This window comes from Oncorhynchus masou, chromosome 18 (genome assembly GCF_036934945.1).
Source record: "Oncorhynchus masou masou isolate Uvic2021 chromosome 18, UVic_Omas_1.1, whole genome shotgun sequence".
NCBI lineage: Eukaryota > Metazoa > Chordata > Actinopteri > Salmoniformes > Salmonidae > Oncorhynchus > Oncorhynchus masou.
In genome coordinates this window covers 37,793,906-37,820,312 of record NC_088229.1, presented here as the reverse complement: position 1 = coordinate 37,820,312, position 26,407 = coordinate 37,793,906, and the positions used below count along the sequence as shown (strand labels likewise).

Here is a 26,407-nt window from a genome sequence, read left to right as displayed (position 1 = left end):
GTAATCTGGGCAGAGCAAAATTCAGTTGGTGGTACAGTAATCGAAAAGGGTTGGGAACCACTGAAGTAGGCCATGTAAGGCCTTTGATGCTGTGATTTATTTCTTAACAATACTTCAGAATTCGCTGGTAGTCCTGCAGAATTGCTGTGCAATAGAGGCACTTATACCAAGGCAGGACACAGAAACCCAATAATATATTGATAAACTAAAAATTGAACAATTAGTATTTTACATAGAGGTGTGGGCTGTAGCATTTAGCCTAGTTTTAAATTGTTTTGAATATACAATCAATCTTGCAGAATGCGCAGACAGACACTAGGCAGCATTGGTGTTTAGTTTGAAAAAGTCACCAGTAGCAGTGCGTGGGTAAAATCATTGGAGAAGCCAAGCTAGAAAAGAAAGCCATGTAGCAACTTACAGTGCCTTTGGAAAGTATTAAGACCCCTTGACTTTTTCCACATTTTGTTACTTTACATCCCTATTCTAAAATTGATTACAATATTTTTTTTTACTCATCAATCTTTCCAAAGGCATTGAATGTGTTGTCAAAATTGCGTTGTTTGCTCTATAATCTCTTAGTTCAGATAGCCTTGCTGATATATAGGCTGAGGCCGAGAAAATAAGAAGACACAGCAGCAGAATAAATTCAACCACAAGAAAACCAGAGAGCAACCCCTGTCCTGTGATGTCCACAAAGCATATTGCATGAAACAAACAGTTACATGACCTACTGTATGATCAAGCAAGTTAATGTTTCTGACATTTTCCGACTACTAAACAACTATTGATTTAGAGTTATCTCAAGTTGCCTCCACTATTCCAGCAGCATTTCAACTTCATCATTTCAACATCATCAAATTGGGGTGCATTTGCGTAGATAAAACATGTTGACTCACTCTACTTGTAAAGAAACGCCAAAGCCATCCTCCCCTCTTTAATTTTGAAAGAAACAGTCTATGACTCCGTCATGCAGAACAGGCTTTTATTTTTGTTGTCCTAGGCTACCTGGCTAAAATGCTTGCTCTCTAGCCTAACTTCCTTTCATGGGCAACGTTAAGCTAGTTAACATTAGCCTTCTACATCTAGATCTAACTTCTAACCTCTCAGGTCAGGGACACAATGTATGAATTTATGGTTGGATCAGAATCGTGGTTATAATCATTGGCCAGTACAGAAGAATTAAGTAAAACCACAAGTCCAGATCCCTATCTCCATGCATGGCTAATTTGGGAAAGGGACAAGTTTTGGTAGCTAGCTAGCCACCGGAGGACAATAACACAATAAGATGCAACAATTCATGTTGTTTCTGTCAATGATGTTTGCTCTCAATTTTATTGGAGTGAAGCCAAATCCAAACTGGCTTCCCTTGACCCTTTTTTGGGGGGCGCTACAGGACCATTCACAGTTGAGCTCACTCAGTTTAGCTCAACACTGATTGGCTATTATTTTATACTTTTTTTATCAAGGGAGGCCAAATTCTCGCTGCCTTCCCTTGCATTCAATGCTATGGCGGCAACAATGTCATACTCTTTTTGACCAGACAGCATCATATAGATGGCCTACACATACAGAGACAGGGGGGTGCTGTTTTGCTTGCTTGGATGCTTTCTCCGGGTGAGATACATTCAGCCTCTTGCGAATTAAAGGAAAATAATTAACACTGAGAGATGAAATATCAATTATTTTATACATTTTTTATTTTTTTGGGGGGGGGGGCCTGGCTTCCCTTCACATCCATGAATACACGCCACTGAAAGTCACTGCAAAGTATCAAAACATTCTGCCCACACCTCTACAGAAATGTGATGAAAATTGTTATTGCTCTTTCTTATAGAAACTGCATTCCATGGCCTTAGTTTCAATAGTTTCAAATAATACAGCAAATAAAGGGCGTTACTGTAACCATAAAAGGTGAATGGTTTACCAGGTGGAGTATTAATGCTTGTTCACACGTGCACAGTTTTACGGGAAACATGCGTATCTATGGCATGCGCCAAGTTTATAAATCTAAATATTTTTGTATATGCTCAGAATTTTTAGAAATGGCGAAAGCAGAAATTTTGTGTGAAATTTATGAAACGATTATAAATGAGGCTCCTATTGATCTCATGTTGTTACCGTGTCAAATGAGTCTAATACCAGACAGCTGCTTCAAGTTCTCAGCTCCTGCCCTCAATTAAATATTGACCTATCAGGAACATAAACAATTGCAAATCCCCTCCACTGTGCCACTGCGCCAAACCCTTGGCAACGGCAGTGCGTTGGGAGGTGGCTGTCCAGAGGCATTTCACGGAAAGCCTTTGGCTTCAACATTTTAGAATGTCCCCACCAACATTTAAGCATTTGTCTGAGAGCATAGGACCATTTATTGGACCGATATTGCCTAGTCCTTGTGCTCCTGTACCCACCAGTAAGTGCATTGCCATTGCACTGGACAAGCTGCCACGTGCCAAATATCGGATGATTGTAGAGTTGTTTGGAGTCAGCAAGACTGTCTGTACAGCCATCTAAAGGAGGATGAGGAGCCATATCAAGCTGCCTGGAGATATAGAGGCACAGGAGATAACGTGTCACAACTGCCTGACACATGGTGTGCTTCACGTCTACAGAGCACTGGACGGGACTCATATCCCAATTCTTCCCCCATTAGAGGGATACCAGGATTTTGTTAACAGAAATGGCTGGCCATCCAACATCCTACATGTGGTTGTGGATAACAAATACCTAATCAGGGTAGTTGTCTTGGCCACATCCAACCTGTACAAATACCCTCAGACGTGAACCCAGGCTGAGGTTGATGTAGAAGGAGTGTAAGTACCTCTCCTGATCGCAGGAGATCCTACATATCCTCTCCTCCTGTGGTTGGTGAAGGGCTTCTCCAGACAGAACCTATCCGAGTAGTTATGGAGCACACATTTGGGCACCTCAAGGGGAGATGAATGATCCTCTAAAAAAACACTCCGACATCCACTACACCTTCATGAAAACCGTGGTCTTGGCATGCTATGTGCTGCACTACCTCTGCAAGGGGGAGCAGCAAAGGTTTCGCCAACCAGGTCTTGGTGAGCACCAATGAGATAATCTCTACGAGATATTTCCTGAGCTTTCTTATATCTCCTAGATATAACAAAGACACTTCAAAACCTTAATCTTTATGATGCATTTTTTGCCATTTATGCATTTCTATGGGCTATAGTACCTAAAGGGGTATTATAGCCCCCATTGTATGACCATCTTAAAACAATTCCATATTTAAGCTTAGTACCCCTCCCCCTTAAAGGGTTTAAGGAAGTAGACATTTACATTAAAGTCATTTAGCAGACGCTCTTGTCCAGAACGCCCTACAGTCGATGCGGTAAGACAATCACATCGAAGACATTGTAAGTATAAAAAAAGCAGCTATTACCAAAATCAGTGCGAGTAAGAAAGCCAAGAATAGCACAGCAATTGTTGTTCAAAAATCTATTTGATTAATCTGTCTGTCTTCCCGAACCCTTATTCAATTAATTCCAATGAAATGATTAACAATGCTACTTGACCTCACATTTGTGCTGTGTTGAAACACCTTCAGTTAAGCATAGCTAGCTTAATGCTGCACAGACAGACACTGTCAGTGAAAGTAAACACCAGTGGACTTGAGATTCTCCTCCTCTCTGCCTCCTCTCAGAAGGGGGTTGATGTGGCTGGGCCCCCCTACTGGGCTCCTCCTCCCCCAGTCCCCCTCACCTCCTCCCCTGTTACGTTTGCAAAGTCCAATTTTCAGCTAATATTAGGGTCGTGACAGACAGCGCAAAGGGCTTGGTTGGACATAATGGCAACAGAATAGTAAATATCAAGAGAGCTAAAATGGGTGGGGTGGAGGTTAGGGACATTTCCACGGAGCAGAGGGGCGCAGTGCGGTGGAATAGATTTTCCAATCGAGTGTGTCACATTAGATTTTCAGAGGTTGCCGGGTGGCAGGTACATGTAATTAGTAACACTTTAGCGTTGTAATGAAGCTTTTTATTTAGCCGCAACGTCGGCTCATGAATGCATAAGGAGCTGCTCTCCAGCTGTGCCCGCTAACCCGTGGTGGGGGGGTAGAGGGAGGGCCACGGGGGGCCAGGCTGAGGCAAAGCGATCTCTCTCTCTCTCTCTCTCGCTCTCTCTCTTTCTTCCTTTCTGTCTCTGCAGCTCTCCATTGTACCTGTGGCCCCACAGTGAAAAGGGGAGCGCAGCTGTAAGGAAGCCAAGCCTGCAGAATGGCCACTTTCCCCACAAGGCACTGCTTCAGAGGGCCTCACTGTTCATTTCCTTCTCATCTCGGGTGTGAAATCGCCAGCGGTGTGGCATTGACCTCTGGTATTATGGGGTCAAGTGCTGAGATCTGATGTACGTCTGTCTCTCAGGTCCCGGAATCTGACAGACAACATTTATTGAGGAGGAAGGTGTAGGGACCTGTAGGTGCATGTGTGGTGTCAACCACAGCTGAGGGATGGGTTTGTCACTTTATCATGTCTTAACATGTGATAATACCTGCCTCATCAGTGGAGAAGCAATAGCAAACATTTTAGTTATACTGTTAAATGAAATTGTCATTTGAACAAACAGCAGTATGCATCACCCAGAGCCCCCCACGGCTCCTCTACCCGCCAAGAAATTAAACGCCTCTCCTTGAAATTAAACGCCTCTCCTTTCATATAGCTCCCAATTTATTCTGACTCTCAATCTGAAACGCACAAGTTAACATCTTTTCTACTCAGGCAGATTTATAATCAGGTATAAACAACTACTTTGGGGTGGATTGAGAGAAGAGGCAAGAGAGTAGGGGAAGGGGGGGGGGGTGAGAAGAGAAGCATCTGAGCAGATAACCATTAGATATGATTCCCACGATAAGAAGCCATCATTTGGCTCTAAGAGATAACTGCAGGGGGTGCCAGGCTCAACCGCTGCAATTTACTGTTTGTTTTTTCTCTCCCCCTTTTCAAATTGTTATCTCATCTGTTGAAGGGGGTTTTCATCTTAGATGATTTTCTTCTCTCTTTTTTGTATCATCCCCAGAAGGTGAGATCACAAGCTTGCAGAAGGCAGAGATGGGCATGTTCTAAAACGATGGACAAAATACAAATATTTGAAAATGTATTTCATGGTAATTATGTCAAGTTTCATGGCCCCAGCACAGTACTGAGGCACAGCCTGGATGCCTTAATTTGTATAGAAATTGTAATCATTTGTTCATTTCAAGGTGAAAATTACATTTTTTTTATTTAAATTGTATCCTGCGTGATAGGCTATTATCTAGAAAAATTGTCTCTGTGTATTAGTCTATGCACAGGCTTCACGCCTGTTAGGAGCTCCCTTCTTTTAAAAAAGAGTTTATGTACGTATTCCCTGACTAAATATGTGGTGGGGTTTCTTCGTTATTTGGGTTTGCCACTGTCTCAACTCATTTTCATGCTCTGCATTAATATGAATTAGTCTCAAAACTCAACTGATCTTTACTTATGTAAATAAATACAAGACCTCTGCATTTTTATCTTATCTCATATTTGGGCTTTTCTGCATTCAACAACTTAAGGCTCTTTCAAGTTAAAATCCCAAGGGCGTTCTTTCTTTGCCTCCTTTTTCCCCTTGGTGAGATGGCGGTCGATGAGGGTGGTGGTATTGACACTTCGTCTGGCGTTGAAAGGGAGAGTTTACAGACGGGGCTAAAGACTTTTGGTTCAAATGTGTCGACTGGGCTCTTTTCCTCAATGAGGCTGATTGAGTGTCTTCGGAGAGCAGCGGGGTTAGTAAAGACCTCCAGTTTCCTCCCAGCTTAATACTGAGAGTGATGCTGGAGTGTGGGGATTAGCGAGTGGGGTTCTAGGAGAGGGCAGGGAGGGGGAGAGGGTAGGGTGCATAACACCAGAGGTTGATATTGAGGACTGTAATCGTACATTCAGGGGATTGGTGATATAGGCCTAGCACATGAAAGATGGAGGTTTTAAGAGGAACTTGAAATGAAAGAAGGGTGGGGGGAAGGGTGGGGGGGCTAGTTCTGAAAATGTTGCCTCGTACCCTTTTGTAGTCAGCTAGAATAAAATCTGTCACCAAAATAAAAGGCGGCCCAGGAATGACAGTGTTAGTTAAAAAGGATACATTCTTCTCCCCAACAATCTCTCCTGACTTAAGCACACTACTTACCATTCCAGGTTATTAGCCAATCATGACGATCTGTCTCCGTAAGCTGATTGTGGGAATGTCGGAATCCAGTGGAATCCCCTCAGCGCCCATCTGAGAGCCGCGGCTCAGGTACCTAATGTATCCTGGAATAATTATAGGATTTAGGGAGATGTTAGGCTTTGTAAGTGCTTTCATTGTGACATTTTCAAGTGTTTGACACAGCAGACTCAGAACGACACAATACCCCAGGGGGCTGGTGGGAGTAGGGAGCAGAGGAGAGAGGGAAGGAGAGGAAAGGCCAGGGGGCGGGAGAGCGGGAGAGCGGCCCTCGAAACTTCTTCAAACAGGTTTTAATCATTCCATACCTCCTGGCGGTTTTCCCTTCTGTCGTAATGATAACGTTGAACTGACCCAAAATACTCATTACTGAGAAGGTGCGGGACCTTGTACTCTCGGCTGCCAGGTTAATTGCTTTAATAGATTACTCCTTGCCAAGTGTTTTCAATATGTTATCTCTGTATAATTAGAATTCAAAGCGCCAATATTTTTTGTCTTCTCAGACCAGAACTCCAATACAATACATGCAGTAATTAATCATAATAAATAAAATAAAATCTTTACTATACATTTCCACTTGTAATATGGAATATAGCATGTAACGTAACATTTAAATATTTTGTGATGACTTGATCCAGTTTTCCATTATGGCCATGTCTTCATTAAATAGAATGCATTGAGTGGCTGGTTAAATCAGCCTACCCAGGTCCTGGATGTAGCCTGGCTGCTCTGAGGGCCAACTCTAACCCATTATTAGTCACGAGGAACACTACTGTGTTAGGATAGAAGGGCTGGGTCACAGAGAGTGGGGAACCAGTGAGCTGAGCCCCCCTGGTGCAAAGCCCTCACTCCATAGCCAGGTTTTAGATTATTGACTGGATTTGAATATTTTTGCCAGGGGTTCTCCTCAAGGTGGATGGGAACTGATGTAATGGGGGGTTACATGCTCCTCTTTCCCAAGTGTCAGTCATGTACAGTACCTCACTTTAATAAATTAGAAGATAAAAAGGCAAGTAGGTTCATATTTTTCTAAAGGTAGAATCTGTAACTTTAATTTCCCAAGCAGCTACAACCAAAGTTACTGCAAACACATTTGGCCTAGAATTTGCACAGAAAACACACCTCATTTACCAAAACAAGTACAGGCTGTGGGCAGCAAGGTGGACCATAAGTTAAAGTGACAGAGTACGCTTTTAAGTGTGATCACTTTTAATATTTTCAGTACAGAAATTGAGAAGAGACATTCAATACAAACAAACACACACACCACACACATAGACACTATAGACACTATACTGTACTATACTGTACATGTGTGTCTCAATTGATTGAGCATGGTGCTTGCAATGCCAGGGTTGTGGGTTTGATTCCCACAGGGGACCAGTATGAGAAAATGTATGTCCTCACTGCTGTAAGTTTCTCTGGATGAGAGCGTCTGCTAAATTAATAAATGGACCCAAGACATGCTGCCTAGAAATAGCCTCTGTGGTCAGGGGCAGTATCCACAAAGCATCTCAGAAAAGGTCCTTGGAATCCTTTTCTAAGACATAAAAAAAAGCTCCCAGCTCAGAGTGGGTTTTAGGATTATGTAAAGACACTGCTCAGACAGGAGTAAAATCAATTCATAAAATGTTATCTCAGCTGGTAATCACGACAGTTTGAGGTAACTCAAAGGAAAGATAGTGATGATGCTCATTGACATTTTTGCATATGCCCACATAAAAAATACTACAGTTTACTATAGAATGCTACAGTACTTAGAACTTAGTACTATAGAATTCTGTAGTATAGTGTAAAATACTATTCTACACACTGTAGTATCCCTCGATCATGTATAGTGCTTTGTATAGAATTTTGAACTGTACTGTAGAATACTACAGTAAATACTACAGGATTATCCACACAAAAAAACTGTAGTAAATACTACAGAAATGTCTGCAAAAGCACTACAGTCCTAAGAAACTCTAGTAAATATGACATTATTTAATTTGCATACATCCTGCCAATCCCCCTCCCCCATATCTCAATTTGTGCCACCCATAAGTGAGAAACCTACATGCCAAGTATAGACAATATATTGTGTTCCCTGTGGTTTTAGGAAAGAGCAAAAGTGCTAAACTCTGTTCGGAACCCAGTTCTACCAACAGGATATGGAACATTTGATCTTTTAGTATTTCTCCAGTAGGTATCCTCAAGGAGAATGCCCCCCACCTCTATATCAAAGATAATAATACAAAAATGTCTACAGTAAATACTACAGTATACTATAGTTTGCAAAAACACTACAGTTATTGCTATGCTATATTCTACTCTTTTTCATACTACAGTATTTATACTATAGTCAAGTGTAAATACTACAGTATTCGCTGTAGTGTTTTTGCGGGCTGAAGACTGCAGAAACACATTAGTGAATACTACAGTAAAGTCCTCCAAAAACACTACAGTGAACACTATAGTATTCCTACCATAGTATACACTATATTATTATTTTTCCATGTGGGTGGTGGGGAATAACCAATTATGATGAGTCATCGCCAGCTGTGGACTCTATAGCAAGCTTTAGACAACCATCACAAGTTGCAATGGTAAAATGTTTGATATCACTTTGGCCTGATACGATCAATTTGTTGGCATGCTTAACCTTTTTTTTAACAAATTCTGATAGTTGTTAAAAGTGGATTTTTGTATACTATTACCGTTATATTACACTCGCCAGTCTCGTCACTTCAGTTTAACAACTCTAAATTGCTTTGGCACAGTAGGCATCAAATCACAACCTATTTGTTAACATGCTGATGATGATGTGATATTGGGCTCCAAAAGGATCACTTGAAATAAAAATGATGTGTGTTAAATAAATAATCGAAAGAAAAACGTGTGATACTGATTAGCATCGCTAGTGGTTCTAAGTATTTAGGCATATCATGTGAAATAGGCCACGTGAAATGATTGTCCCAAGTGCAAAACATTATTTTAACAACTCCAAAGCAATTGCATGTGGCACAAAACACACAGCCTTTTTCTATTATCAAGACACCTCCTGGTAACTCTCAACTGGTTTGGACAGCTCTCCTAAATCTAAACTAAAGAGGCTCGTGCATAAGGTTTTATTTTTACCCATAACAATATGAGTAAAATGTTTCCATTCTCAGCCCTAATTTCCTACTCTAAGATGCTTTGTCTATATGGGCCCGGGCCTGAGAATTTGATTTGATTTGCTAGGCTTCCCATTAGCCGACACCAATGGCACCAGCTATTCTTACTGGGGACCGACACATAACGAGGGCCCCGATGCCCCGAGGGCCTAACATCCCCATACTGCCTCCTCTGTGAGGTCACGAAGAAAGTCCCCACTGTAGTGATGCCCCTGGTAACACTGGCTCATTCAACTCTGGATTGTACAAATGGGGATTCTTGGGATCTTAAATCATATCATATAGATGTACTTGACATCAAAGCTTTCTGGAATGTAGTAGAAAGGGGATATTATGATCGGGTATTTTGTCCTATGAGCTAATGTGAATTTCTGAATGTAAAACGCCTGCATTAAATTTCTCTTCTATTCTGCCTATTACGATTAAAGATTTGATTATCATGGGGAAAATAACAGTATGTTTGAGAAGCAGAGGTCAACACTATTTGATCACAGTAAACCAGAACCAGATCCCGTATGAAATATACAGCAGTACTTATACAAATGTATGGTACTTAGGTACTGTATAAAGTACTAAATAAGTATAAAGGACAGTGAAATAAAAGAGTCGACCAATCAGTGGTCTTGGTCCAGTTTTAGAGCTTTAATTGATAACAGTTACGCCAGTGTTACAGTCAACACACCAACAGGCTGAGGGTAGTAAATGCCAATACAAGTTTCCCACTACTCTAATACTTCATACAGTAGAATAAATTATGCCATGGTAATATACACACATGCTGAACAGAAATAGAATAAAGCAAGAGTAAAAAAAAAACTACAGGTAGGCGGGAGGCGGGGGCAACTGGTGTAGAGGGGGAGGTCAGAGACGTGTTGTTTTTTTCTCTGTTTCTTTTCGTAGAAAATACACAAATTGGAAGGGTTGTGGGGAGCACTGATTGGCACAGCAGCCGTAAAGTCTGTGTGGGTTTCCTGAAAATACTGATTGGACTGGTTTGGATGAGAGGGTGTGATACTTCAAGGATTTTGGCAATGATCTATTTCCCAGGAGTCAGATGATCTCGTGGATACCATTTTTATGTCTCTGTGTGCTGTTTGAAGGAAGTTGCTAAATTGCTCTAGGGGCATTGCTTTGGAGCGTTAGTGCAATGGCTGGAAGTCATGCTAGCAGATACCCATAGACTCCCAGTCATTGTGCTAACGCTAGTTAGCAATGGTTCACAATACTACCTCTAACTTCCTTCATATTGGACACAGAAACATTAAAAAAAGGTGTCCACAATTTCATCTGACTCTGGGGAAGTAAACAAAGGGCCTCATTGCCAAAATCTCGAAGTATCCCTTTAAGGTCCTGGAAAGTCATTCAGGTATGTGTGTGTCCAAAATGAGCATATGAGGCCATGTTACCCCACAGCAAGTTCAAGGGTCAGTGTCCGCGCCTCATGTTATGCCCCAGGAAGAGATAGGTAAGTGCGGGGAACGTAAGATGTTGTCTGTGAGGGATGACGGGAACAATCCATTGGTCCCAACAGGAGGGGAACGTAAGATGTTGTCTGTGAGGGTTGACAGGAACAATCCATTGGTCCCAACAGGAGGGGAACGTCTGTTAAAATGGGGGAAGAATCAACTTCCAATAGGAATGTAAATGTGAATAATGACTTTTTTCTCTCAGGTCTGAGTACCAATTCAATATTCCTGCTCTGATACACTTTTTCATGTGAAAATGTCTCAGCTGTTCTCTTGATCAGTGGATATTGGTTAACATCCATATTTTCCAGTTACAGAAATTGGTGAATTGAGTGGTATTGTTCATGTTCATCAATCATTTTTAAGAGCAAAAGCTAAAATACAATTTGTATTTTTTTTTTTTTTTTTACATCAATACAACATAGTAAAAGGAGCAAATGAAACAAACAAATATTCAGGAATGTAACACAAATATACATTGTAAGACTTCAAGAGATGCAGCATTCACTCAACCATCAATGTCTTCTCAACCATCTCAACTCATAATCATCATTGATATGTTTTAGTACAAAACATGTTTTCATATAAACAACCCATACACAATCAGTTTTTGAATGAAATATTCACTGTTTTTTTTTACTTAACCAGAATATGGTTGGTTCCAATACGATCAGATTCTACAGTTTTAATATTTACGTTTTATTTTACATCTGTTATGTATTGGGGGGCTATTTCATATTATATCAGACTTATGTGAATACTATAACTTTTAAGAACTTAGAGTCATTTTCTTGGATGCATAATGTGAGACAGATAATAAAACAGTTTGTATGGCACAAATATTCAATACAAATTGTAATATCTTGGAATGGTTTTCAAACAAAATAATGTAAAATAAAAAATAGAATGAAATTCCATAGTTCAAGTACTTTGTGATTTTGGAATGCTGCACCACTCTTGTTTTAGAGAGAAATAATGCAAATATATTGGTCATAATTTTGTAAGACACACATACATTAAGTATGACACACTAAAACCGCCACTACCCATGAAAAGACCTCCAAACAACCTCGGAATGGTAATGGCAAGTAATGATTGACCTAGTGTTAGCTAAACACATGGATGTCCTTGAACATTGAACATTTTCTTCCCCTCAAAACAATCCTCTGGTCCCTGTAGCCAATCAATGCCTGGGGGAGGCTGGGTGAAGCGGACCTCTGGAATTAGGAGTTTCCCATTGGCCGTTCATTCCCAGATGATTCTGGGGAGCTCAACGTCCCACAGAGTAGCCTTTAAGTTCCTTTAGAAATGTCGGGCACGAGATTAGAGTGGGAAGGTCAAAATCCATGACATGAGAGGCTTCAGTAGCAAGCTGCTATCAGACCTTCTCAACTTTCTCCCTCTCTTTCTCCCCCCTCCCTTCTTTCTCCGTAAGCCCCTCCTCCCTCTCTTTCTCTCTCTCTTTCTCCCCCCTCCCTTCTTTCTCCGTAAGCCCCTCCTCCCTCTCTTTCTCTCTCTCTTTCACCCCCCTCCCTTCTTTCTCCGTAAGCCCCTCCTCCCTCTCTTTCTCCCTCTCTTTCACCCCCCTCCCTTCTTTCTCCGTAAGCCCCTCCTCCCTCTCTTTCTCTCTCTCTTTCACCCCCTCCCTTCTTTCTCTGTAAGCTCCTCTAAATCATCTGTTCAAATAATACCAGCAAACGCCAATGAAATCTTTGACAAGATGGAAAGTAAACAACATTGTAACAATAATTATAATTTTGAACAGCAATAGGAACAGCCACAGTTATAATGACAAATAGAATTATAACACCAGTAGCTAAGTACCGTAACAAATGACCTGGTCCAAAAACTTGGGAATGAAAGATAAGCTACACTTGTTCGGCCTGCATGTGCTAACTCTTGGTAGCGTAGGTCGGGCAGGCCATTTCAATATGGGGCCCAAGACAGTAGGAGCTCATTCCCCTCTAGCTCGCCATAGCCCTGTAAGGGTCTCTTGGTTGAGGATGAGAGGAGGAATTGTGAAATGGTTGAACAGTGGAAAGAGACTGTAGCTACAGCTCCCTGCTCCTCCTCCTGGAATGGCTGCTTCAATTTCAGTCCATTTCTCTCTTCGAGACTACAAGTGCTTTGATCTTCTGTCTTGTCTCTCTCCCACAAACACACACAAAAACAGAAACACGTCTGCACATACACACACACACACACACACACACACACACACTTCTGGCTCTCCCGTTGGTGATGGAGGTGGCGGTGAGAGAGATAGGGGTGAGGGAGAGGCGCCAGTAGCAGGTCAAGGGGCTAGTGTGGGGGAGATGGGGGACTGTAGTGCGACTAATCTAGTAGGCCTGTCCCGTCTCCACCTGGAGTAGTCCCAGGACGGCTGAGTGGTCTCCCAGCTTCATCCTCCGCTGGCTGGACAGGCTCACGTTCTTCGCCAGGTAGTCCACAGCAGCTGCAGATGGAAGCACAGGACAAATACACACGTACTTAGCCTACTGTGAAAAGACACCATCATAATGAATGAATACAATTAAATCAAGCAATCAATAATGTTTGATTTTATAGAGATTTTTTACAAATACATTTGGCACATGTACCGTATTTAGCAGTAACCTGGGGCTTCCTTTGGTTCCCCGCCTGCAAATGCTTTCGCTATAGTCACTACCCATTCGTGTGTACGTGCGTGTGTATGCGTGTTACAGAGACAAACATTTGTGTGTGTGTAAATGTGTGTCCCCCATTCAAAACACACATCCTGTTCAACACGGCCACGGTGTGACTAACTAACTAACCCGGCCCCCAGGGTTCGGCCAGTCATCCTACCAGGCAGGGCTGTGACTGGACGGGTCTCTGATCTCCTGAATTGACTGACCGAATACTAGAATAGAACTTTATCAGGAACACGTGTATACTCTCACCTGCGGGCAGACACTGGGTCATGGGGTCAAACCCCAACTACCTACATTCCCCCATGACAACCCAGGGGCTGGGTATTGATCTAGCTCACACCTCACACTGTTTCAATTTCCCCACACAAGCTAAAAAGACATTAGGAGAGGCTGATTGGTTGGGGCAGAGGTGTAGCCAATGGGCCGCAGGGCTGGGCGTCAGGGGGGACAAACAGAGGACAGGAGAACTAGGAAGGAACAAGGGGGCAAGACTAAGGAAGCCCTCCATTTAACCCTCCATCCTAGTGATGGGCCACGTAGGGAACAACGTTATGGAACGTGCAGATAGAAATAGATTGCGGGTAGCTCTGTCTGTCTGTCTTTACTGTGTGCACGTCTGCATTGATGTCTGCGTCTCTATCTGTCCGTCCCCTATGTGCGTGCCTCAATTGGCTCCTTTGAGATTGTGTCCAATTCAAATGACTGATATTAGGAGAAAATGTGTCATCGCCGAACAAAGGAGCCAACCGGAGGCCAGCTTATACAGCCTTAGACATGGCACAGACAGGCTGCTGAAGGTGGATATTAGCATGCTGGCATTAGGGCTTATTGGCCCATCTTCCATTATTTTTTTATAAACATGTCTAGTCTGTCGCTCTTTCTGATGCTCCTCCCCGCTGCAGGTGATTTGAACCCCTTCTTTTGTCAAAAGAGGAGGAAGTGGAGAGGGTGTGACAGGAGAGGGGCACAGTATGTGTGTGTGTCTGTGTGTGCTTGTGTGCGTCTTAATGTAGACCGTGCCAGACTGCTGTCGGGGGTGTTGACGGGGCTGACGGTAAGTAGAGAAAGGAAGCTGTCAGGAGTAGAGGTGTAACGGTAGGAGAGGCACACCTGTGGGCGGGGAGGACGTCTGCCGACCTGTCCGTCACCCTGACAGCTGGGGAGGGAATGTGTGTGCGTGCGTGTGTGTGTGTGGTGTGTGCGTACGTGTGTTTGTGTATCTGTATGTGTATGTGTGTGGGGCGGGGGGGAAGACCTACAGTGCCGTGAATAGGTATTTGCACCCTTCCTGATTTTCTCTATTTTTGTTATCAGATCTTCAACCAAAACCTAATATTAGATAAAAGGAACCAGAGTTTACAAACAACACTAAAATGGTATACATATTTTATTTAATTAACAAAGTTATGCAATTCCCCTGTGTGAAAAAGTAATTATGCCTGGCAAAAACCAAGCACCGCATTCCACAGTAAGAACCTCATACCAACAGTCAAGCATAGTGGTGGTAGTGTGATGGTTTGGGGATGCTTTGCTGCCTCAGGACCTGGACGACGTGCCTTAATAGAAGGAACCATGAATTTTGCTCTGTATCAGAGAATTCTACAGGAGAATGTCAGGCCATCCGTCTGTGAGCTGAAGCTGAAGCGCATCTGGGTCATGCAGCAAGACAATGATCCAAAACACACAACTAAGTCTACAGCGACATGAGAGACTGATCAACATCTACAGGAAGCGTTTGGTTGGAGTCATTGCAGCAAAAGGTGGTACAACCAGTTATTGAGTGTAAGGGGGCAATTACATTTTCACATAAGGAAAATGGATGTTGCATAACTTTGAGGACTGGCCACCCCTCATAGCCTGGTTTCTCTCTAGGTTTCCTACTAGGTTTTGGCCTTTCTAGGGTGTTTTTCCTAGCCACCGTGCTTCTACACCTGCATTGCTTGCTGTTTGGGGTTTTAGGCTGGGTTTCTGTACAGCACTTTGATATATCAGCTGATGTAAGAAGGGCTATATAAATACATTTGATTTGTTAATTAAATAAATAAAATAAGTATACCATGTTTGTGTTATTTGTAAGCTCTGGTTCTGATAACAAAAATAGAGAATATCAGAAAGGGGGTAAATACTTGTTCACCCTCGAAGGGAAGCTCTTTTCTCCTGTCACCCAGGCTACACATCTTAAATAAAAGCAAATCAAACACACACACACTCCAAACCTCTTCCATTAGATGGGTGTGTACCCACGGAGGCGTACTCAAAAACACACACACATGTGTATTGCATTACTGATTTCATATGTATATACTGTATTTTATAACATCTATTGCATCTTTCCTATGCCGCTCGGTCATCGCTCAACCATATATTTATATGTATATATTCTTATTCCATCCCTTTACTTAGATTTGTGTGTATTGGGTAGTTGTTGTGGAATTTTTTAGATTACTTCTTAGATATTACTGCACTGTCAGAACTAGAAGCACAAGCATTTCGCCACACTCGCAATAACATCTGCTAACCATGTGCATGTGACCAATACGATTTGATTTGATTTGATACACACCTAGCCATTTCAATGGCACAAGACTATAGCTGTCAGGCACTTCATGTCTTGCGCTACAACAGAAGAGGTGACGGTGTCACTCAAACGACACGTATCCTAAAGCCCCTGCATGTCGTTACCCCTAGTAACCCACGACTCACTCTGTCCGTATTGGCTGTACTGGTAGCCGGCCGTAACAGGGTCCACACTGTAGCTGGTGGTGCTGTAGGTGGGAGGGCAGTAGGACTGGGAGGAGGCCATGCTGTCCACCGTCTTGATGGACTGGTCTGAGGAGCGCTGGCTGCAGCTGGCCGAGATGGAGTTGGACGACTCCAGGCTGCCGTGGAGGGGCGAGATGGAGAAGTCATGCTGGGACTGTGAGGGCACGCCGCTGGGGTTACTCAGGATGCTCATCACCTGGGGGGATGGAGGGAAGGGGGGAGAGGAGAAGCTCAGTCAGTGTGCTGTGGATCAATGGTACAGTATATATAGGCAAAGGGTTCAACTATTGCATAACAAACTTGACAAAATATAGAAAGTTGCTCCGTCTATAATATTGGGAGTTATTAAGTGGATGACTGAACTAACGTTGAGGCAAGCAGTGTTTCTTTTGACACTAGCAAGAGGAGGGTGGGCAGAGAAAGAGATGTAGAGATGAAGATAAAGATGGGGGGGGTTCTCTTGGCAGAGGCAGACACCTCTCGTCCCAGGGCCTGCTCCACAACAAGCGCTTGGGGAGCCCTCCTAATCTGTAGTAGCCCCTGCAGCTCTCCCAGAGCAGCTCTGTCTCCCAGAGCTCATGAATGATTCACACTGTTTAAATAAGATCCTAAGGAGTCTCCATTAGATGCCTCTGGAGACTTCAGCAGACAGACACAGCAGCTATGTCTTCCTTCAGCTTTGATCTGCACAGATAACACACTGTAGGTGATGACATGTCAAACTTCCAGTGCTGCCTGGTTTGGTGTCGTGACAAGACATTCTGAAATGGCACCCTATAAAAGTAGTATAGTATATAAGGAACATGGTGATCATCACAATGAAAGTAAGAATACAAGGGTCAGCGGACTGAGAGAAACAACCTGTTTATTGGGGATCGGGATTATGAAACACTCTGGTGTAATAAGAATGTACAGTTCAGTAGAACCAAACAAGTGTACTGGAGATCAGAATATTTGTTTTCAATGTGCAAAACATGATGAGGGGTAGAACACACACACACACACACACAAACATGACAACCCAGCTGTTTGAACTAAACTTGACATTAGAGTATGTCGACAAGCTAAGATGGGAATGGGGAGAAGTGCATGGATAAATGGAGGGAAAGGCACACAATACAAAAATAAACACACACACACACTCTGAGCCTCCTTTAGCTACAACATCAGGTTCCTGTTGAGTCTCTGCTATGCTCTAGTGCCCTTTGGCTCCTTTACACTCCTGCTGCTAAACCAATTAGCCAGTAATAGAGCAGGCCACACAATCAAGCCCACATGCAGCCTCAGCCCAACCCAGAACCTGTCTGTTTTAAATAAGGGCCACAGGAGGTCCCTGAAGGAGGGCGAGGTCACCAGCTACTGTACCAAGACCAGGACAGATGTATCAGCCCTTCAAAGTGCACACACAGACACTCACACTTTCATGCATTTACGTGTGCACAAACAAGTGCATATGGTGTAGGGGAGAGGGGTACATAACATAAGAGACATAAGAGCCAATGGTACACACCGTAGGTGTAGGGAACAAGTTTGCACTACATGTAGGGTGTAAGGGGACAAGGGTACACTACATACCCAGCTAGCACATTTGATTCATTGGATGTTGTGGGAACGTATGTTTTTGGTTTTCCATTGGAAAGGGAAATGGAAAGGGAGATACCTAGCCAGTTGACCAACTGAATGCATTCAACTGAAATGTGTCTCCCGCATTTAACCCAACCCCTCTGAATCAGAGAGGTGCGGGAGGCTGCCATAATCGACTTCCACGTCTTCGGTGCCCGGGGAACAGTGGGTTAACTGCCTTGCTCAGGTGCAGAACGACAGATTTTTGGTTCTGGGAACGAAGCCATATGTTTCCTGACCGGTAAAACAGAACGTTTTCTAAACGTTAGAATAGAATTCTAATAGAAGCGCTCTCCCAAGAAAGAAGCATATGGTTCTCAATACATTATGTGCTAGCTGAGTAGGGTGTAGGGAACATGAGTGTATGGGGACAGGGGACTCTGCGAGGGGGTCTAGGATAGGCAAGCGGCTGGAGGGCAGAGAGAGGGACTTAACAGGCGCTTCATTGCGGTTCCATTCTCCTCCACTCTTCTCTTATCTGTCCCTTAAATTAAACGCAATGCTATCAGCTCCATGCTAAATCTAGTGGTTCCAATTAGAATTCACGCCACATTCCACGCACACTTCCTCAACAGTCATGTCACCCTCCTTTAAAAAAAGGGGTAATTCTTTTAATGGTGTTATAGTGTATTTATAGGCCGATATACATGTTTTATCTCGTAGTTTTTAGTCTTTCTGGAGAGAGGAAAAAGTCATTAATGATGGCCAAGTATGAAATTCTCCATTTTACATTATATTCGTTTTCCAAGATGGACACATCGTAACGAAACGTTAAGAACTCTTTTAGTAAAGTACCTGTAATCCTCAATCCTCATTCTTCTGCCCGACCCAGGCCGTTATTTTCTCCTTCATTTGACAGAATTTCCCCCAGCGCCCGGTGAGGGCATTAGTGTGTGTCTGAGGAGCGTTTAAGGGGCTTGAGTCTCCCCAGGAAGGCGATTTAGAGCACTACGTGGGGTAGAGGCGACCCGGGAGGTGTCAAAGCCTCCGTGTGGAGGACGAGGGGGATGAGGTAAGGGGGCCTGACACCTCTATTCAGGGCAGCGGGTAAGCGTTCTGTCACCATGGTGAGCCCATTGTGGCACTGAAAGCCCAAATTATTCAAATCTTCATATTTAGCATAACCTTATTGACGTCAATTAAATCGGCGACTCGTAGGGGAATATTTGGAGAGTGCAGCAAGAGCTATAGCCGAAGCCTTTATGTGAGACTCATGTAGAGATGTTGTGAGATATTGTCGGCTCGGTCTCTCCAGCCTCTTCCAGCACTGCAGTCAATGGAAGGCTGTCTCTGGGATGTGAGTGACTGGCTCTCTCTACAGTTGTGGAAGCCACACAGTGTAGCGACACGATCTGCTGTGACCCTAGCCACACTGCCTGTGTTCATTCCATGCGTGTGTGTGTGTGTGTGTGTGTGTGTGTGTGTGTGTGTGTGTGTGTGTGTGTGTGTGTGTGTGTGTGTGTGTGTGTGTGTGTGTGTGTGTGTGTGTGTGTGTGTGTGTGTGTGTGTGTGTGTGTGTGTGTGTGAGACAGAGATGGTTGGTGGAGGGGAGTGTAGGCACAGTGAGGTCCAGACCTCGGCCATGGGTTGCCGTTGTAATCTATTATTTCCTGCACTTCCACTACCACCGTCACTAAGTAAAAATCTATATTCTTTCCACATGTTTGAGTGTAACCTCTTAGTATCTGATAGGACTGCTGGGAGGAAGCAGGGAACGTTTGCCAATCAACCCGGCTGACAAACAATATCCCCAGGCTCTCTACTCTCCAACTCAAAGACCACGATCAGGCCAGAGAGAGGGAGAAGGGGAGAGAGAGATAGAAGGGGAGAGAGAGAGGAAGGGGGGGGAGAGGGGGACAAAGCTTCTCTGAAGTGGTGCAAAAATACCCCCTGGTCGAAAAACACACTTAACTTTCCCTCTTCTCTTAACAATGTGCTCCTCTCCGTGGCTCTCCAACCCTCTCAACCCTCGCCACCCTTCTCACTTCTTTTTCCCTCCCCCTTTCTTACCCCTTCATCCTCCTCCTCCTCCCCCTCCTCGCTCACCCTCTCTCATTTTGGGAAACATCCCCTTTACTAGCTCAGTTTTCATTTGTCTGCTGTCTGTGCCAGTTCTGGAAGGGGAGATAATGTAAGCCAGGACCTAGTTTAAAGGACACTGCCTCAGGGCATTCCCTGCCTCCCACTCTCTGTCTGTCTGTCTGTCTCTCACACACACACACACACACACCAGATAGATTACTTTATAAATAATAATAAAACAAGTAATTAATTCTCTCAACTTCTGAGCCCCCTAGCCTCCGGCCGTGTAAACGGAGAAGCGTAAATTGATACAATGTGCACCCTTTCAGATAAATAAATAGCACGTTTGCAACACAAAAAAGCCGCCTTTCATGCAATCCTAATTTCCTGAACTGTTAAATTATATTTTTTGTCTCTGTGTGACTGTTCGACGAGAGCTCGCTGTTTGTTGGGTTTCCGGCACCGAAACAGACAGACCCGGTTGCGGCAGTTTTTTTCTCAGCTGGAGCGAAGTGGAAATGCTACGGAGGCGGAGACAGAACCAATTTAATGGCCTTCTCTTTCTAATAGCCCCCCAAAATAGAGTGGTAGTCTCACACGACTGGAACTGATACATACTATTTGCATTGTAATGAGATGTCCTATTTCATCTGGAATGAACACGATGCTGGTTTCAGTATGATGCGCTGTCAAGCTGTGCCCTCATAACTTATACGACGGAATGTCTAAATACTGCATGTACACATTTCAAGGTTGATTGATAATAATTCAACAATTAGTATCTCTTTCTACTCTGCCTGCAATCCTCTGGCATTTGAACGTGTTCATTACCTGTACTGCAATATCGTGAATATTTCTCTTTGTCATTGTGAATAAAGTTCCCCTATTCAAAAAAATATGACAGACTACATTACCCAGAGTAAGGCTTCATAGCAGGAGTCCACCTACAGAGAGACACTGTAAACTGGCAAGGTACGAAACACTGTCTTAATAAACCACACGTGGGAGTATAGATCACACTGTGCACGACATCCCCACACAACCAAAAACCACTCCACCTGGCCCATATCTCTTCCTCCCTCTTTCCCTCCCTCTCTTTCCCTCCCTCCTCCCCTCCCCCTCCCCCTCTCCCTCTCACAGCACAGGTCTGATGATGGAAAGGAGTGGTGAGTGGTGTAGGAGGAAAGAGGGGCGAGAAGGAGAGAGAGAAAGGGATGGATGGAGGAGGGATGAGTAACAAAGGCCCCTGTAGGACTGCTGTGTAGGCCTGCGGGCCTGCCTGCCTGCCGAGCTGATAGGACCTTCTGTCTGTCTGTAGCCAACCTCAGTGCCATCAGCCCACTCCATGCTCCAAATACACACCAGCATGCACACACAGACACACACACACACACACACACACACACACACACACACACACACACACACACACACACACACACACACACACACACACACACACACATTCTGGAGGAGACTGGATAAGCCTCTCCTCTCACCCTGACTCAAACGCCCCAGAATGGTGCCTTCATGCCCCTCAGTGGTCGGCAGGTAAAGGGGTCGGGCGCAGAGTGGGAAGGATTGAGCCTTCCAAATGTCACCAGGTTATCTGAAAGCCACAGAATGTCTCCCACTCGACATTAGATCTTCAACCCTGATGCCAGCTTATGGGGGTTAGCTAGAGTCTTTTGCCAGGCTTTTCAATGTGGGTTGATATTATGTTAGTTGTAGGTGGAACAAAGACGGACAACTCCAAATGTCACCAGGTTCAAGTCTACAGAATGACATCTCCCACTCACCACCAGATCTCCAACCGTGATACCAGCTTATGATGGTTTGAGTTCTTTGTCGAAGGCTTCTCAGTGTAGGTTGTAGCCTTTTACTATGTTGGTTGTAGGTTGAACAAAGGTTGAGCACTCCAAATGTCACCAGGTTATCTGTATGGCCACAGAATGACTCCCATTGCCAACCCTCATACTGAGTTATTTGTTGAAGGCTTTTCAATGTAGGTTGATATCTCATTAACGTAGCATAAATGTAGAGTATGTCGCCTATATGGAAATTAAGTCAGCGACCGGTGCAACTATATGAAGCAGAGATGAAAACAGCTAATTAAGAAGCATGACAGTATTGAATTGTGAATATCTGATGCAATCATCAGTAATTACAAGATCAGCTTATGCCATTCTACGGCAAGCAGATGGGTTCATTGTCAAAGGCAATAATCCTGAAATCCCAACTCCCCCATCATTGAAAAAAAGAAGATTTCAATGTCATGAAGCCTGAGTTGTACGCAAACAAATCAACCCCAAATGAAAAACAAATGTATTCGTCGAGCAATACTGCTATTGAAAAATAGATCATTTTGGCATATCTGATGTAATCGCATGCCAATTCAAGAGACAGATAATAGTGACCTCAGATTATATTGCTGTATTCAATTGTAATGTAAATGAAGTAGCTACTATTTGCTATTTAGGAGAATCAGCCACGGCCACCAGGTGAAAGTATGTTCGCGCACTGAAAAAATATAACATTTTCAGCACCGTACAGTTGGAAATTCTATTAAAATATTGAAATGTAAAATCTGCAAAGAAGAGGTCCATGGCATGAAAGATAGAAAATAATAAAATGGGTGCCTCCAAAAACTGCTCAACTCTAATATATACTGCAACCCAGTTACAAGTTAACACCCCTATTCTAATACTGTAGCCCAGTCCCCCATCAAGGTGGGTAGTCTGGGTCTAGTCCCTAAGTGTCTATTTCAAAGTAAAAGCCAATGCATAAATACATTTAGCAGGTTTTGTCACCGTGGAGACAGAGCTGGGTAATTAGCATCTCTGAGCAGCCAACAGGACGGAACCTCTCTCCCTCTATCTCTCACTCTTTATCTCCCACTCTAACTCACTCTCCCTCTCTCTGTCTATCTCTCTCCATTTCTTTATGTCCTCTCTATCCTGCCTCTCTCACAATTTCCCCCTTCTTGTGCTCTCTCTATTTCTTTCTCTCTCTCCATCCATCTCTCTATCCATCGCTCTGTCAGACCCAAGGGTGGTGGCAGGGTGGCAGGGAGCAGATGACAGTGCTGATTGGGGCACCCGGTCGCATGTCAGTGCCTTAATTGGCCACAGCACATTAATTGAAAGTGAAAAACAGCGTCGGCCAAAAATACAACAAACGATGGGAGGCGTGGGTGAGGAATTTTGAAGGGTAGGAGCTAGAGCTGGAGCTGAGACTGGGGCTGAGGCTGTAGCTGGGGCTGAGGCTGGGGCTGAGGCTGAGGGTGGGGCTGAGGTTGGGGCTGTGGTTGGGGCTGGGGCTGAGGATGAGGCTGGGGCTGAGGCTGGGGATGAGAGTTGGGATGAGGCTGAGGCTGGGACTGAGAATGGGGCTGGGGCTGGGGCTGAGGATGAGGCTGAGGCTGAGGCTGGGGCTGGGGCTGTTGCTGAGGCTGAGGCTGGGGATGGGACTGAGGCTGGAGCTGGATCTGAGGCTGGGGCTGGGGCTGGGATTGAGTCTTGGACTGAGGCTGGGGCTGGAGCTGGGGCTGAGGCTGGGGCTGAGGCTGGGGCTGAGGCTGGGGCTGAGGCTGGGGCTGAGGCTGGAGCTGAGGCTGAGTCTGGATCTGAGGCTGGGGCTGGGGCTGAAGCTGGGGCTGGGGCTGAGGTTGGGGGCTGAGGTGGGGCTGAGGCTGGAGCTTAGGCTGGGGCTGAGGCTGGAGCTGTAGTGGGGCTGAGGCTGGGGCTGAGGTTGGGGCTGAGGCTGGAGCTTAGGCTGGGGCTGAGGTTGGGGCTGAGGCTGGGGCTGAGGTTGGGGCTGAGGCTGGGGCTGAGGCTTGAGCTGAGGCTGAGGCTGGGGCTGAGGCTGAGGCTGGGGCTGAGGCTTAGGCTGGAGCTGGAGCTGAGGCTGGAGCTGAAGTGAGGCTGAGGCTGGGGCTGAGGTTGGGGCTGAGGCTGGAGCTTAGGCTGGGGCTGAGGCTGGGGCTGAGGTTGGGGCTGAGGCTGGGGCTGGGTCTGAGGCTGGAGCTGAGGCTTGAGCTGAGGCTGAGGCTGGAGCTGAGGCTGGGGCTGAGGCTGAGGCTGGAGCTGAGGCTGGGGCTGGGGCTGAGGCTGGAGCTGATGCTGGGAATGAGGCTGGGGCTGAGCCTGGAGCTGAGGCTGGGGCTGAGGTTGGTGCTGAGGCTGAGGCTGGGGCTGAGGCTGGAGCTGAGGCTGAGGCTGAGACTGGGGCTGGTGAAGGGAGGAGGAGATAGCGATAAAGGGAGAAATGGAGGGAGGAAGGGTGCTCCGTTGGAAGTCTTTAATTGACTCAAATTAGGCGTTTGATTGACAGTGACAGGAACTGGGCAGGGACAAGCCAGGCGCAGATGACAGCGATTAACGTGTAACCAAACAAGCTGTCATTTTACCACAACCCGTTTAGCTATGGGAAACACTGGCCATATGGCTCCTTTAACCCTCAGTGATCTGCAACACACTTCCTACCACACACTGTGACATGGGCCGTGGCCGGAATCTGTCTTGCCTACTACGTACTAAAACTACATACTGTGGACTAATTACTACATACTATTTAGTATGTACTCTTTAGTAAAAATGTTTGCAGTAAGCAACAAATATTAACATTCTAGGCTGACTCATACCGAGAATGCCCATATGTTTTTATTATGTAAATGAGCTACCACTAAAACCATATCAGTGTGATACTCTAGCGTCGTCAATATTCATCCTTTGCCATGTTTTTTTTATATTTTGAACGTGGACATTTCTCGCCTGCACTGCTAACTGCTCTGTATGTGTGTGCCTTGGCTTAGTAGAGTGAAGCCGTGGCATAGGAGAAACCCGTCAGCGCTTCCTAACCACTCCAAAGTGTTACAAGGCCCCTCACTAACCAAAGGTTAATGCTTTCTATGGGGCTCACATCACAGAGGAGGCGTAGCAGCAACCTGCTCTCCCTCTCCGGGTAATATGACAGCGATGGAACCGGGATAGATTCAGGAACGCCGGGAACAAGGTAAGCTTTCCTCCATTGCACCCCTCTCCACTTCTCCTCCCCCCTTTTGCTCCCTCCCCCGCCTCTCCACTCCGCCGCCTCCACCAAATTAAACGGCAGCCTTTAATGATTTCGCCAGAGTGTGTTTTTTTTCTCTCCGACCAGCCCGCAAGAGCCGGTGCTGCTACCGGATGGTGGGAAGTGGGAACTCACTGAGGCAGGGAGGAAGCGAGAGAGGGGGACGGAGGGGGGAGTTTTGTTTGCTTAAAACAGCGGGGAGTTGGCCCAGTGAAGAATGTCAGGTCAAATTGTTCTTGACAGTGCTAATATTGGAACCTCATAGCCCATAATTACATGCAAATAAATTGTGAAATGGCTCTCAGCTGGAGACCGAGTGGGAGAGGGCTGCTGTTAGCACAAGCCAGCTGGTGACCGCAGTGCAGAGAGAGAGCGAGACAGAGAGAGAATCAATTTCAAATAATTGAAAAAATAGGTTACTTTCCTCTCTGAAGTTTTGTATACGTTTCTTCAAAGAGGAGCAACGGAAAGGCTGTTCATCAATGGTGAAAAGTCAGCCTACGGTACAGTAACATTGGACCAACACCAACATGGTCTGATTGACCGGAGTGACAGTCGCACCTTTTGCTATGCTAAGGTTTATCATTAACTTACTAGCCTGGTTAAACCAGACTAAACCCTACACTCACCATCCAGGCTAATCAATCACGGCTTCCCCACCTGTCAGAGTGGTATCTGTGACCAACAGGAAGCACATGCACCCTGCTGATCTTTCACCTCTGGGTGTCTGGTGCAGGTTCACATCAGTGGCCAGAGCCCCCCTACAGTCCAGATTCAATGACCTTCCAAACTTTTGACCTTTGAACTTTGACCGAATGCTGAACTTTGACCGGACAGTTCCACCTTGTGAAAGGCTGAGGCCCAAGGAGTCACAAAAAAGACCCACAGAGGTTATGGCACAATAAGAACACCGATCTGTACCCATAGTGAAATTGTTTCTGATTGAAATTGAACCCTGCTACTGGTCAATGGGACAATTGAGGTAATGTTGTTGTCCTATAGTAGCAGGAAGACTATATGGGGAAAAGGGTGATTTAGATTGAGAAAACCACTCTCCAAGGCTGTTAGTGTATGCTGTAGCCTGCCTGCATCCCTAAGATAGGGTTATGTTTCCATTCATATATTCCATTCTATTTGATAGCCATTGTGTACTTACTGTCTGTGGTTTAGATAACAGGCTGTGAAAATAGCTGTTAAAAGGAACTCAGAACCTCTATAATGAAGTCTCTTATGGAAATAATGGAAATGTACAGTATATACAATGAGTATACTTTCCTAATATGTCTATGTTGTGGAAAAAGATGGTGTTCTTAAGGTTTTGTATACTATATATATGCCTATATGATCAGTATTTAAGATCCTGTTAATGCCAAGCCCATAGAGTGTAATAAAGAAACACAGCTACTGATCTAACAGGCCTTTGCAACTGCGTGGG

At 44.7% G+C, this 26,407-nt stretch overlaps 1 protein-coding gene and 1 non-coding gene across 3 annotated transcripts in view; one reads left to right on the top strand and one right to left on the bottom strand.

Annotated features, from left to right (window-relative positions):
- Positions 1–8,354: 8,354 nt before the first annotated feature.
- On the top strand, positions 8,355–8,409 carry LOC135505332 (U7 small nuclear RNA). The gene has a single exon (XR_010450266.1). It is a non-coding gene; the product is annotated as a U7 small nuclear RNA (small nuclear RNA).
- Positions 8,410–12,399: 3,990 nt separating this feature from the next.
- Positions 12,400–26,407, bottom strand: part of LOC135504528 (paired box protein Pax-7-like) — a 65,111-nt gene continuing 51,103 nt past the window's right edge. For both annotated transcript variants that reach the window (XM_064923206.1, XM_064923207.1), the window contains exons 8-9: positions 16,198–16,453; positions 12,400–13,277 (exon numbers count right to left, since the gene is read on the bottom strand). In XM_064923206.1, coding sequence (XP_064779278.1) covers positions 13,162–13,277; positions 16,198–16,453 — 372 coding nt within the window. In that variant the 3' untranslated portion in view covers positions 12,400–13,161. The remainder of the gene's footprint in view (positions 13,278–16,197; positions 16,454–26,407) is intronic.